Source organism: Thunnus maccoyii, chromosome 15 (assembly GCF_910596095.1).
Source record: "Thunnus maccoyii chromosome 15, fThuMac1.1, whole genome shotgun sequence".
Classification (NCBI taxonomy): domain Eukaryota; kingdom Metazoa; phylum Chordata; class Actinopteri; order Scombriformes; family Scombridae; genus Thunnus; species Thunnus maccoyii.
This window is the reverse complement of record NC_056547.1, coordinates 6,134,931-6,148,946: the sequence shown is the minus strand read 5'-3', so window position 1 is coordinate 6,148,946 and position 14,016 is coordinate 6,134,931. Positions and strand designations below refer to the sequence as shown.

At 36.1% G+C, this 14,016-nt stretch overlaps 1 protein-coding gene and 2 long non-coding RNA genes across 4 annotated transcripts in view; 2 read left to right on the top strand and 1 right to left on the bottom strand.

Annotated features, from left to right (window-relative positions):
• LOC121913651 overlaps positions 1 to 2,068 on the top strand; it is a 67,868-nt gene extending 65,800 nt beyond the window's left edge. The window contains exon 4 of the long non-coding RNA XR_006100337.1: positions 2,017 to 2,068. This is a non-coding gene — a long non-coding RNA (uncharacterized LOC121913651). The remainder of the gene's footprint in view (positions 1 to 2,016) is intronic.
• Positions 2,069 to 2,418: 350 nt separating this feature from the next.
• Positions 2,419 to 9,227, bottom strand: LOC121913615 (class I histocompatibility antigen, F10 alpha chain-like). 2 transcript variants are annotated; one of them, XM_042436343.1, is made up of 8 exons: positions 9,139 to 9,227; positions 6,285 to 6,551; positions 5,421 to 5,699; positions 5,015 to 5,317; positions 3,801 to 3,911; positions 3,534 to 3,551; positions 3,385 to 3,445; positions 2,419 to 2,777 (listed from the first exon to the last, which is right to left on the bottom strand). In XM_042436343.1, exons 1-7 carry the CDS (start codon positions 9,185 to 9,187, stop codon positions 3,390 to 3,392), a joined length of 1,083 nt encoding a protein of 360 aa, XP_042292277.1. In that variant the 5' UTR covers positions 9,188 to 9,227; the 3' UTR covers positions 2,419 to 2,777; positions 3,385 to 3,389. The 2 variants fall into 2 exon arrangements, with proteins under 2 accessions (XP_042292277.1, XP_042292278.1); XM_042436344.1 differs by having other exon boundaries at positions 3,801 to 3,899.
• Positions 3,720 to 4,465, top strand: LOC121913652. The gene is made up of 3 exons (XR_006100338.1): positions 3,720 to 3,738; positions 3,821 to 3,966; positions 4,050 to 4,465. It is a non-coding gene; the product is annotated as an uncharacterized LOC121913652 (long non-coding RNA).
• Positions 9,228 to 14,016: the final 4,789 nt, after the last annotated feature.

The window sequence follows — 14,016 nt, the reverse complement described above, 5'->3', positions numbered from 1 at the left end:
GTGAAAAGATGATTGATTAACAATTCATAATTGATTATTAACTTGTAGATGTGGAGACAAACTTTATCTGAGGTGAAAACATTTAGCCAAAAACAGATCACATGACCTTAGAGAAAACGTATACTGTCACGTAGACAAATCAGTTTTTCCAGTTTGGCAATATGAAATAAAGTACATCTATCAGTACCACAGATAAAACCCTCATTAATCCTCTAACACCAATAATATGAGCATTAACAATAATGTTACAATGACATTAACATTTATCATCCGCATGACAAATACAGGACATGTGAAGATGATAAATGTATAAGATACAAATGTTTAAGCTCCAAGAAGTGTTATTGCTTTAATATGTGATTTTCATCACACATGGAGGAGTATCTAAATAATCAAAAATATATTTATATTGCGTAAAATCGTGGAAACGTTTACACATTGATGTTTAAAAAGAGTTACAGCTGTTACTTGGAGTGGAGGAGCAATGTGTGTTGGAAGACTAAAACAAAACTCACAGATATTTATACTTTGGTTTCTTGGGCCGTGGCTACAAGTTTGGCTATCAGCAATAATTAATGATTATCAAAGATAATTGTTAATTATTAATATCAATAAAATTATTAATAAGAATTAATAATAACGGGGCACCACCCTGGACTCAGGGAAAAAGATAGCCAATTCAGTCTCAAAGTGTACTAATCTATGAATTTGGGACTTTGATTAATAATTAATTTAATAACTATAAACAAAATCACCATATCAATAGCTAGTTAAGGTTGAAGGATTTGGAGTTCTTTACAGAGCAGAGGTTGGCAAAACTCATTCTTGTGCAACATTAAAACAGACAACAGGTATATCCAAAAGCATTTATTTAACAAAAGGGTAAAAGCAACACACAATACTAATCTAGCTAAGTGTACCTATATACAAGTGTGTGTGTGTGTGTGTGTGTGTGTGTGTGTGTGTGTGTGTGTGTGTGTGTGTGTGTGTGTAGGGAAGACAATAGCAAGATGGCTGCAGTCACCTGGTGACTGAGCACATGGCATGCCGACACTTTGGCTGATAAAGGGAACTACAGGGATAAAAGGCCAGACCATGTGGTGTCTTGAACCACATGTGCTGCCTGAACCAAAGTTTGCCAAACTAGGTTTTAACCTCTTAACTGTGTGGTTCTCTATTCAAGGCCAATTGGTGTATGCTAAAGGTGCCAGGTTAAGATGAGGTTAGTTGCATGCAAGGCCTAGTTACTGGATGTAACATGTGTTAAGCATGCTAACATTAACCTAGCGGTGTGGCTATGCAGTAACTTGACTATAGGCAACAAGGACATCACAACAACAGTTCAATGTATAACCTTAACCAAATCAATACACGTACAGTACATTGTTTGAGTTAAACATTCTTGCTTAGCCGTACTATGCTTCACTGTGTTGCTAGGCTATGCCCAGTTGTTACCAGTCCATGAAGGAAGAGATGCTTTGTGGTGTCCTGCTTTGTAGCTGGTGAATCCGTGGGTGAGTCAGGCTGAGGAGGCTTTGGCTCTGAAGCTGAAAGATGCAGGCGTTGCTGGGGAGACAGCACTCCAGTCGTGCAGAGGGCCCAGGTCACTCCTTGGTGTAGAGTTAGCGGCAAGCTAACTCCATTTGGCGGCTCCTGTACTTGTTAAACTGGCCAGCAGACTTGTGTGTTAGCTGCTGGCACAAGGAAACTTAGTTTCTGAGTCTTAGGCAGGCTCTCGCGTCTTCTGCCGTAAAGAAGAAAGTGTGTGTCTGCTGTGAGCAGGCCACACAAGAGAGCAGAGAGCTGCTCCAGCAGCTGCTGGAGGTGTGAAAGAGAGCAAGGAGCTGCTCCTGCTGCAGCTCGTGGAGAAAAGAGAGAGATAAGAGGGGAATCTCTAGTTTTGATAACCTGGATCCATGGGTGGAGCTTCACACTTTGGGTGCGAACCCCCAGGGCTCAGGTTTCTTGGAGTCTTGAAACATGTGGTAAACTGTGGTCCACATGTAGTCCCAACAGGTTAAAGTGAGAGAAGTTGAGATGCAGTGTTCAAACTGTAATCACAATGAAACAAAGAGAGAAACAAAAATTGTGTTTTTTTCAATCGTGGCCTAGTGCAGAATCTTCATCAGTGATTCTAAAATGCAAACTATCAAACTAATTGTGAGTGAAAGCATGAGTAGTTGAACATTTAAAGTTTTAGGATGTTTGGTTCCAACTCAGTTCCTGCAACAACAACAACAACAACAACAACAGAGTGTCATCATGTCTCCAATGAATGGATTTAATGTTAATCATCATCAAAGACAGTACATCACATGACTAACTGATAAAACATAACTCACAGATATTTATACTTTAGTTAAAGTGAGAGAAGTTGAGATGCAGTGTTCAAACTGTAATCACAATGAAACAAAGACAGAAACAAAAACTGTGTTTTTTCAATCGTGGCCTAGTGCAGAATCTTCATTAGTGTTTCTAAAATGCAAACTGTCAAACTAATTGTTAGTGAAAGCATGAGTAGTTGAACATTTAAAGATTTAGGTTTGACTCCAGCGTTAGAAGCAGAGGTTAAAGTGCTGCATGTCTCCCATCATCATCAAAGACAGTACATCACATGACTAACTGATATGAATTTGATATCTGAAGACAAAAGATGCCCCACTGGAGTAACGTTGTGGCTCTTTGGTGTCTGGTAGCTGCTGCAGTGATTCATCTCCACCAAAGGTTTGAGGAAACAGCTGGACAGCAGCATCAGTTCTCTCCAGATGTTGTTACTCCTGCAGTGGAGGATTCACATCAACATTAATGCTTCTATCAGCTCTCAGATAATCTTCACAGATATCATTCTTCACTGCATCCACTGACGACCTGAAACTCATAAATCTGATCTATGAATTCACACTTTAGTTTGATGTATCATGTGACTTTCTGACGGGTCCTGTGACGTCACATCTCAATATTCATTAAAACAAGTTTTGTTAATGAACATTTATGGTGCAAAATACAATAAAAGCATCTTTATTTGAGTTCACTATTCTCCTTTAAATCTTTACTGGAAAGCTGCAAAGACAGAGTAACAAATAGAAAAGGACCTGGAATTATTAGTGGTCATATTATACAGTAAATATATGTTTGATTTTAGTCCAAAATAATTTTAATCAGTATTACATTAAAACCTCAGTGTCAGCTGTTTCCTGTAACTATACTGGATCACTTGACTTAGAAATTCTGCCAAATCAGACAAACAGTTTTTTAACAAAGACAGACTTTCAGTATATTTATGAGAGTATTATATCAGTATACTGTAGCTAGTTTCAGGAGGAGCAACAGAGAGATTCTTCATACAGTATCTGCACAGTGTTGATGACATGATGAAATACTCACTGTGATCAGTTAAGAGCTGCATCTCTGACCTCAGAAATTTCAAAGGATGATGGGTCTGAAGCTATAAAAGAAAAACAAGGTGTTTAATTTAAGCTATACACTGCATTTATCTGTACATAGAGAGAGAGATAAACGGACACAATACTCACAGTTTGCAGGCCTGAATCCTGAAATACAGATGAGAGATTACAATATTTCAAAATGTAAAATGTCAGAATTTATGAAAGCAAACAAAGAAAACACTAATAAATGTTTTATAGAAACATTGTATTAATTCCACTGATTTCTTCTTTTATTTTGAAAGGTAAGAGAGTAACTCTTTAGCTGGAGGTCACGTTACTGAACATCAGCCAGGTTACACTGTTATTTGTTGTTAAAATGACTTGATGATGAATAAAAGTATGTTTGTCTCTCACCATTATCTCTCTTTCTCCAGATGAAGACTCCAGTGATGCAGACTGCCAGGAGCAGCAGCAGTCCTACAACACCTCCAATAACAGGACCAGCAGGGAACTCTGAGGGAGAAACAGGAACCAGAACAAAACATTCACAGTGCATCAAGGGCATGCCAATGCATTTTTGGTATTTTCACCTATAATAATGTATGATAATCATACAACATTATTGATGATCACGTTTCTTATTTTCATCCCCTTAAAACACAGGACTTTCCCCGTCGTGACACACAGACAGTTTGGGAATCCTGTGAGAGTTTTCTACTGAGGAAACTTATTATTGTCCAGGATGTGCAGAGTTGTTAATATGAGTACAGCAGCTCAATTATACTGCCAAAAGCAGATGATGTCTCTTTCTAGGTGAAATTAATGTTACTGGACATGTTGATCTGATGGTTTAATTTGGCATCACAATAATTCATACAATGATCATCTGCAGGTGAAAACCACCTTAGAAGCTTCAGACCTCTGTGTGTCCATCCTGTGTCTATGTTGTACCTGTTCCCTGTCTTTGTTGTATTACACCTTTTGTGTTTTTGTTATTGTAATACTAAAGCTTTGTTCTTTATGTTTTTCATCCTGTCATCTTTGAGTTGATCACCCTGTCCTCCCTGAAAGCTCTTGCTCTCTCCTGTATGGTCACATGTTTCCTCAGATCAGCAACAGTTCTAGTTTGTTCTTACTTGTTTTAATAAATCTTATTTTCACATACAAACAGTAGATTGTCTTGTGAGTAATCCCATGACAGTGTAATAAATGAAATACAAGTAAAGTAAAAATGTGGTCTAGCATTTTGCATGTTGTGTTTCTTTTTTCTGAAATTATGTTTTATGTTTAATTTGGTTACATTTGTGACAGACCTGTGCTCCTAATCATTTGCTGGCACACCACTAGATTTGAACTGTTTTTTGTTGCATTCACAAAATTTTTAGTAATTTTTAGTAGGTCATGTGCATAATGTAACAAGTAAGAAACAATATTTATTTGAATGAGCAGAACAGCAGTTTTGTTTGTTAACCCTGGACTTAACTAACCTTCAGCTCCAGAAAGTCAAGATTGTTTCAAACTCATTCAAATTGTAAAATCAGAGCTCAGGTTTAACATCTTCTAAATGTTCATGGCAAATTACATGTATACATTAAATAAACATAGTAAAGTCAGTATTCCAGTCTTACCCCAGTTGGTTCTGATCACTTTTTTGTCCAGTTTGGTGACGATGTCGTTCTTTGCACCAGAAAGATGAAACACACATTCGTACCTCCTCCAGTCTTCAGGTTTGACTGATGAAAGGTTCAGGTCAACACTCATCTGGAAGGATCCATCATGGTTGGGGAGGATCTCTCCGTGTTCCACGTCCTCATAAAGCTCCTCTCCATCTTTCCTCCAGAACATCATGGCTCTGTGAGGGTGGAAACCTGTAGCGTGGCAGCTGACTGGAGAGGAGGGAGTCTTCTGGAGGAGAGACACTGAGGGAAGCTCTGGAGAGATAAATGGTGAGGGTTGAGGGAGGGAGGTTAGAAACAGAAGATGCATTCAAATATTGTTGTGTCCATGAAACTACATCAGGTCATGTGATTCTACCTGTTCTCAGCAGAGAGCTCTTCCCAAGGTCCAAATATTTCTTCAAAAACTCAGGGAACTGCTGGGTGAGGAAGTAGTTCCACCTTTCGTTGAGAGCTCTATCTCTGTCCCACTGGTCTTTGGTGATGACAGCTTGTGGTTTTGGAGCGATCCATGTCAGTGTCTTCAGGTCAAATGCTATGAAGTCTTCTCCATCATAACCAAACTGAACAAAACCATTAACCTCTCCAGTCTCATCATCCCATTCACAGCTGTTCATCATCTGGAAGATGTGGACACCTGAGAGAGAGACAGAGAGCAGAGTGAGATCCCACAGAGGGTTACAGGTGGCTGGAGCCTATGTGAGGCTGCAGTTTAGAAAATGTCAAGGAACATGTGGAAGAGTCACCTCTTCATTGCAAGACCAACACACAGAAATACACAAACTGACATCAAGGGGTCAAACTTTCCAACCAAAACGTACTTGACCTGCAGTTTTTAAGCATCCAGATCAAACCAAACATGACAAGAAGGGCAACACACACACACACACACACACACACACACAGACACACACACACACACACACAGACACACGCACACCAAGATTCAAATGTAGAACCCTTTTGTTCAGTTTTTCAGTGAATCCAGCACATAGCTACCAGGGAAACTATATATAAGATTAATATTGACGACCCATTTTGAAAGAGTCCCTCACATTACATGGCTGGTAATAGAGGGAGGGATGTGAGTGAAGAATATATGCACATTTAGTAAACTGTGTTTGTGTTTGGACATGTGAACATGTGTGTTTATAATGCAACTATATCTGTTTGCTATTTGACAAAAAACACAACTTTACATTTTTACAGTATTTTTACTTACCTTCAGTTTGGTTCAGTTGCTGCTTCAAAATGTCAATGTGAGCTTTGTGGTCATATTGGTCTAATACACACTGCTGCGTGCACCACTCCAAGTACTGTGGATCATCTTCAAACATTTTTTGTGACCAGTCCTGTTTGGCTTCCACTGTCTTACTGATGCTGTCACAGTAACCCCATTGAACTTCATCAACCAACCCAACACCCACATAATCTGGGAAGTTTTTGACTCCAGAGGACGTTGTGGCAAAAATCTTCAGCGAGTGTTTCACTGTAAGAGAAAGAAGTTTTAAGGGTTTTTAAGTTCATTTTTTTATAATCATGCATTTATCTATACTTGTGATAATGACATTTAATTACATTCAATATTTTGCCCAGCATGAAACCTGAGACACACAAAGTTAGTGATGAGCTGGTGATGAAAGTAGAACATCTACCAACCTAAGAGCCAGATATTATACTTGGAATGATTGAGACTAAACAAAAGCTAAAAGGAGAGTGAATATTGACCTTCCATTGGCCAGGAAGCCAAAAACACAACTCAAAACACAAATGAATGCTGGATATGTTAATAGGCAATATTCTGTCAACACATTTGCCATAATGACTAAGACAGCTTTATTATCCTTACTGATCATCATTTTATAAAAGGTTAGTAATGACTACATATACATTCAAGTGTAAATCTAATCAAAATGTTAAATCTTGATATAAATATCTGTACACTGCTATGAGATTCCTGAAAGTGGAACAACATATGGTGAGAAAAGCATATGAATTACAACTATTTATCAGTGTTTTCTCCAGTTTGTCTTTTTTTACTTGAATAGTGACAAAATATCTTCTAAATCTTTAGAAATTATGTTATTTTAATCACATTTGCTAAAAAATCTGTATGTAGTCATAATAATTAATATGAGTTATTAGTACAGTAGGAAGCTTATATGATATGAGCCCTGAAATCTGATCTGCGTTTAGTTGATGTGGTGGAAAAAACAAAACAACATTGTACAAATCTGATGAAATATTTTCAGAATTGTGACTTTGGTGAATAATGTTCAATAACATCAGTATCAAAAACCTCAAACCAAGATGGAACAAAAGCCAACTAAATCAAGCCTAGGTCAGTGATGATTACAAGATAAAGAACTCATAATTACAAAATAGTTTTCTGATGAATTCATATTAACCAGATACTTCCTCTCAATGATGAGGTAAATATCTTCAACATAATATAGCTATTAGTTATACATTTAATCCTACTATAGGAGATGCTACATTATTATGAGAGCAAATTATTTGAAGAAAATATCTCTCCAGTTTTCTTCTGCTCTTAATGCAATGTGCCTCCATTACCAATCAATATCATTTATTGACTTTAATCAATAATTAATCAGCAGTGAACAGACATGACAAAATCTGAGGTATGTTAAGCTCTGTAGTAAATGTACAGTTATATTTAAAAGAGATACTGCAATATGATAAATATTTGTGAAATTGTGCTTTACTACATGATGCTGGTACATTAAGCTGCAGTTAATAGTCTAAGTGAGAATCATTACACTTAATGAAAGACCAACATCGTCTGAAGCAGAAGGTCATACTCAAGTATCTCCTCTTGTGTCACATAGACTCCACACATGCAGTTATTAAGGTGTTAATACATTCTTTTGGACAGTTTTGGAATATCTGTAGTTTTAAAATACACTGAGACATGATATAGCCCATGATTTATACCTAGCCTATAGTTTTCACATTATTATAAGTTAATGTTGTATTCCTGTCTTGCAACACCTGAGTCGGTCTCACAGGTGATCTACAGTACAGTACTGGCCCTCAGAAGGTGTAAATGTAATGAGAATATTGCCTCGAAATCACAGTTACAGTCACAAAGGTCTTCTTATGAAATATGAAATTGATTGGTGTCATTTACTGTGTATTTAAAACAAATCCAGATACAAAATATAAAAACTCCTTTATTAAAATAATACTTGCTTGAGTTATGTGCTTTGAGGTTTACACTTAAATCTTGTTCTGTGAATATCATATTATTATATATTATAACATATCACACACACACACACACACACACACACACACACACACACACACACACACACACACACACATATATATATACATATATATATAACTCCTTTATAACTCCATGCATACCATATTATTGTGTAACTAAAGATATATATATATATATATATATATATATATATATATATATATGTATATATTATTATATTATTGTATTGTTAGTTTTTCATCCATGACAAGTCATAGCTGTGCACTTGAGAGAGGTAAGTTTGCCTGTTATAAGATACTACAGTGCTGGACCAACATGCCTGCTACAAGTTAATCTTCAAAAGTATAGACCCATTTCTCAACTTGTTTTTATTCAAATTCATGTAATGAAGTCGAAGACATAAACATAATAAATCCCTGGGGTGTGGGTGAAGCTTGGCTGCCAAACTCACATGCATAAAAAATGTTTGTCACAGCAAAGGGCAAAAGCATTTGATTTTTATGAACTTTATCCATATATGTATATGCTGATTCATACGAGGAAGTTGCACCGTAAGTTATGGGAAATTACAGTCTAAATCCCCAATTGTCTCTCCCTTGTCCCTCACCGTCTTGTTTTGACGTCTTTTCTATATTTAACTACCAGTAACAACTGATAAGTATTTTATATGCACAGATTCATATGAGGAAGTTACACCAGAAGTTCCGGGAAATTAAATGACGAGAAGTTATACAAAGTTAAATGCAGGCTGTATTATAAAGTGTTACCAAACATGAATGCTGAAACAAAAGTTTAAACTGTTTAAATAAGATGATTCCATTACCTGGAGATACAACATGGCAAAAGAGAGGCAACAACATGATCCCCTTCATCTTGCTTTGATAGCGACATTAAAAACGAGGAAAGAGGAAAGACTGTCACTAATACGTACAGGCATATAGAATGACCAATAGAAATTAGAAATAGCTGTGCATCATGTGTAACCATGTGGAGTAAATTCAATATTTGACTGGCTAATCAGATTCAACAGGAAAATGTAGGATTTGTGTGTGTGTGTGTGTGTGTGTGTGTGTGTGTGTGTGTGTGTGTGTGTGTGTGTGTTTACCAGTTTGATAGCATGTGGTAAAATGAGCAACTGTTTAAAGTCGAGAATGAAATTGATCCTAAACTTATTTAAAGTTAAAGTGCCAAAATAAAAAACTGTAACAACTCAGCTCAAAAAAATGCGATTTAAAAGACCAGTATGCAAAGCAAGGTAAGACAAGAGTGTAAATGGCACAATTCATACAATGAGTCAGTTTCAAATTGCTTTATTGAAAAGGAGTTAAATACAAAAACCTGTGAATGACTCTTTACATGTGAACAAGGGCTTAAGACTAAAAATTTGACACCGTGGAAGCTACACAGCTAATACATGTGTGATGATGTCTGTCATCTTTGGTTTGCTGTATATTCATCTGTCTGTCTGCTCTGCGCTACACAGGTGGAGACAAATGGAGACACCTGGTGCCGGTATAAAGCCTGGCCACAGATAGCAGCTCGTCTCTCCTCTGACTGTTTGTTGCTGCTGCTGTTTGCAGCTTTTCACTTCTCCCTTCAGGCACCTGTTCTGGTTTGGTTTAGTTATGCCGCTTTAGTTATTTATTTTGCTTTCATGCACCTTTCAACACACACATACACCCTCACCACCCATGCATCACATACAACACTTATCCCACTTATTTCCTTTAATTCGGTTTATTTTGTCTGAATAAATATCTTTTGTTAAATTTTGACATGGTTTCTGTTATGGCCACTTGAGCCAGGTTATAACACATGCATACAGTAGATACATGGTCAATTGATCATGATGTGACATAGATGCACAAACAACCACTCTAGATCCATTTAGATATTCAACCAGGGTAATCATTTCTGTTGAAGGGCCTCATCCTACTGCATAAATGTTATTAATGGTAACAAGCAACCCATTTACACTTTCCTTCGTCCTCATATGGCAGATTTCTGTGTGATAGTTCACCTACAAATCTCTCTGGATTGCTGACATGCCACAATTAACAGAAATATAAGTGTTTATATAAGGTCACATTACAGATTAATAAATATTAGAGGTAAGACAGTGTGTCCAGATGTCTTCTGTCCTCAAATTTTACAATTTACAATTTACAATTTAGCATTTTTATCCAAAGCAATGTACATCTGGGAGCTGATACAACACAAGCAGGGATCTAGTCAGTTTTAATAAAGTTTAAAATGTTGAATGTTAATATGGAATAATATTACATAATGGTGCTTACCATTATCGCAGTACTTTCAGGGCTTTACCCTCTAGCCCGGTGGTTCCCAACCAAGGGGTCACACCCCTCCAAAGGGTCACAAGATAAATCTGAGGGGTCGTGAGATGATTAATGGGAGAGGAAAAAAGAAAAAACAAAGCTTTGATACACAACTTTGTATTTAATTTTTGAATTTTCCTATAATCTGCTTTTTTATGAGATGTGCCTCTTTGTGCCTCATTTAAATGAATTTATATGAAGCCATCTAGAAGGGAGCCCTCAACTACATAATTTTTTGTAAGGGTCACAAGCCAAAAAGGTTGGGAGCGACTGCACTGACCTGTTGAACATGAGTAATTATAATTATTTCATCTACACAATAATTTTTTTCCCCTGTATTTACAGTTTAACATCTTTAAATTGGAGCCACACTCATTTAATCTGCTAGAATATTCATCTCACTGTAACAAAAGTTGATAAACATATGTTTGAAATAATGAGGACTTTATTACAAAAAAAACATTTTGAGCATTGCTATTCAACATCTACTTGTTTATAGAAATTCAGCAAAGAGAAAGTATCTAATTTTTGTACAAATATTTTAGAGAACATGGATAAAAGAGAAAAATGTAAAAATGCATGTAAATCACACACTCAAATGATACAAAATACATTTCTTACTTTTTATAATTGCTTTTATACAATATACATTAAATTTTAAGTTTTTCTATAATGTCGACGCTGTAAGCATGACAAATTCAATTCCATCCACCTCCTTATTGGTTTTGGGGGAGGAATTTATCATAATAACTTGACAAATAAAAGCCAAACTATCTGTACACACACACTTAAAATTACAAAAAGATTACAAACAAAAAGCATTAAAATATTCATGAGTCAGTAACATTTTCTAAACAGAAGGCTTCATTTATCTACAGTGTTTTTAAAGTACTAATATGTGTTGTTTTTGTGCCAGTTTAATAAAATACATTTCCAATATTTCCTTCTAGTAAACAGTGTATTTATTTACACGCTCCGATGACTCATACAGCATATTTTCTCTCTCTCAGTAATTCCACTCATCGTCAGCTACGACATTTTCTTTTCAGCTATAATGTGACACAGCAGTTTTACAGCAACTAGAGGTGTAAATAGTTCACATCACAGCATTTACTGTTTCGTTGTCTCATGTGTAGCAACTCGCTATATGCAGGATGATGTGCTTATTTCACTCAGGCTTCTGTGTTCAGTTTCATGGCGACTTCAGAGTTGTTGTCAGGAGCTGTGAGGTCAGAAACACACTGTTAGTCCACTTATGCTATACTGCTGCTATTTTTTATGTACTGTATGTACAGTACTGTGCAAAAGTTTAAGGCACTAAAAGTAAAGTGAGGATGCTTTCAAAAATAATGCCATAAATAGTTTTTATTTGTCAACTAGTCTAGCTATTAAATCAGCTTGCCAGAGGGGCATTAACCCTAACATACATGTCTCTGATGGTGGGAGGAAACCCATGTAAACACAGGGAGAACATGCAAACTCCACCCGGGATGGCGAGGGTTTGAACCCAGGACCTTCTTCCTGTGAGAAGTGCTAACCACTGAGCCATCATGCTACCTGTATTTAGACAGGCAGGTAGTTTTGGAGCCCTCTTAATGATAGTTTTCCTTGTTTGGTTTGGGAAATATGTGCTGGTGCTCTTCCTTTGTGCCTTCATTTCCTTATAACTTGCATGTGATTACTTTAATTTTGTTCCTGCTGCTTCAATAACTCTACTGCTAAACTTTAACAGGCTCTGTGCTGTTTTATTTCCCCTATAGAGGGCTCTAACAGACAGTTAAAAGATTAGAAAATGGGTCAAAAAACATCATTTGACTTTTTCCCAACTTTGACTCCTGAAGCTTTATTACACTTTATTCATGCTTGCTTCATTTATTTATTTTTTTACTTTCATGCTTCCACATCAATCATCTGGCTGATTTCCCACTTTACCCACTCAGACTTTGTCAGACCTCCAATTGTCTTGTTGCTATCTACCTTTAAAACTTTTCCTCTGTCTGCTACTGCTACTGCTACATTGCAGAAAGATGTCCCACACATTTTTGAGTGGTTTTACTTTATAACAATGATTCTAAAATGAAATAAAAAATATTAGGCTACCAAACAAAAGTTTTAATATGCTGAGTGCTGGTTGTGATTCCAGCAAAATACATAGAAATATACACCTTTTACACTCTTTTAAACCATTTTTTAAACCTATGAATTATGCAGTGTAACCAGAACATTGCCATCAAATGTATCTTTTTAATGATTTGAACACCAGAAAGGATTTTTTAAAGCCCCAATTTACTGGAGTGGTGGAAATTGTAGTTTCACCTCAGCAAATAAAATGACCAGATAACAAAATACAATATACTGAAAATATTCTGTTGAGTTTTAAAATATTGATTATTTCGAAAGATTTGAACTTCATTTATCTACTATGCTTTTAAAGTACCATCATTTCTTTTAATCATATGTCTTCATTATTTTATAGAAGTGTCAGTTTTATCACAAAGTAAATGCTTAATCATCCCTTGATGTAACAGTTTCTGAAAGTGAAAAAGCTACTTTTTAGTAGGATATCAACTTTTAGCTAAGATTTATTTAAAGCTTAACATTGAAAAGTGAGTCAGGAAACAACTGGGTCTCTTTTTTTATAATTTAAGGTGTTGTTATAACTGAAGATAGGAATAGTTCATCACAGCATTTACTGTTTTGCCAACCCATTTGAAGTAATGCAACATGCAAAGTGTGTCTGTCAGTCAGGTTTCCGTTTCATTTTCCTGCATTCAGCCCTGAAAAAGTATGTGATGTCATGTTCCTGATGCAGGTAATAAATATCTGTAGACTGTAGACAGCAGGTGAGAGCAATGCTACTGTTTGTTAGTGATAGTCTGGTACTAAAAACGGTGATGAAACACACTAGGATAATAACATAATAACTTTTTTATTTCCAAACACAGTGCAACAGTGTTTCATTTGACCAACCGAGCACATCTGCCTGGTAAAGTTTAACAAAGGTGAACTCTGACATGTGAATCTGCCAGGCAAGGCCTCTATTATTGAAAAGCAAAAGCAGGAAAAAAAAAAAAAAAACAGCACAAAAGGAGTGAAACAGCAGTGTATCAGATTTTGACAATCATTTATGTAATCAACAATGTTTGCATGTTGAGAAACCAAACAGAGACATTGTGCCAATAAAAAAAACAATAAAATAACAGACAGTATTGAGAAAATTTGGAAAGATAAGATGATCAAAATTATTAAACCCATTTCAAAATATGGATTACAAGCTTACATTATAAACGTATAAAAGTACAAATATCTCTCTATATAAAGCAAGGAATCTGTCTGTCTGTATGTATGTATGTATGTATGTATGT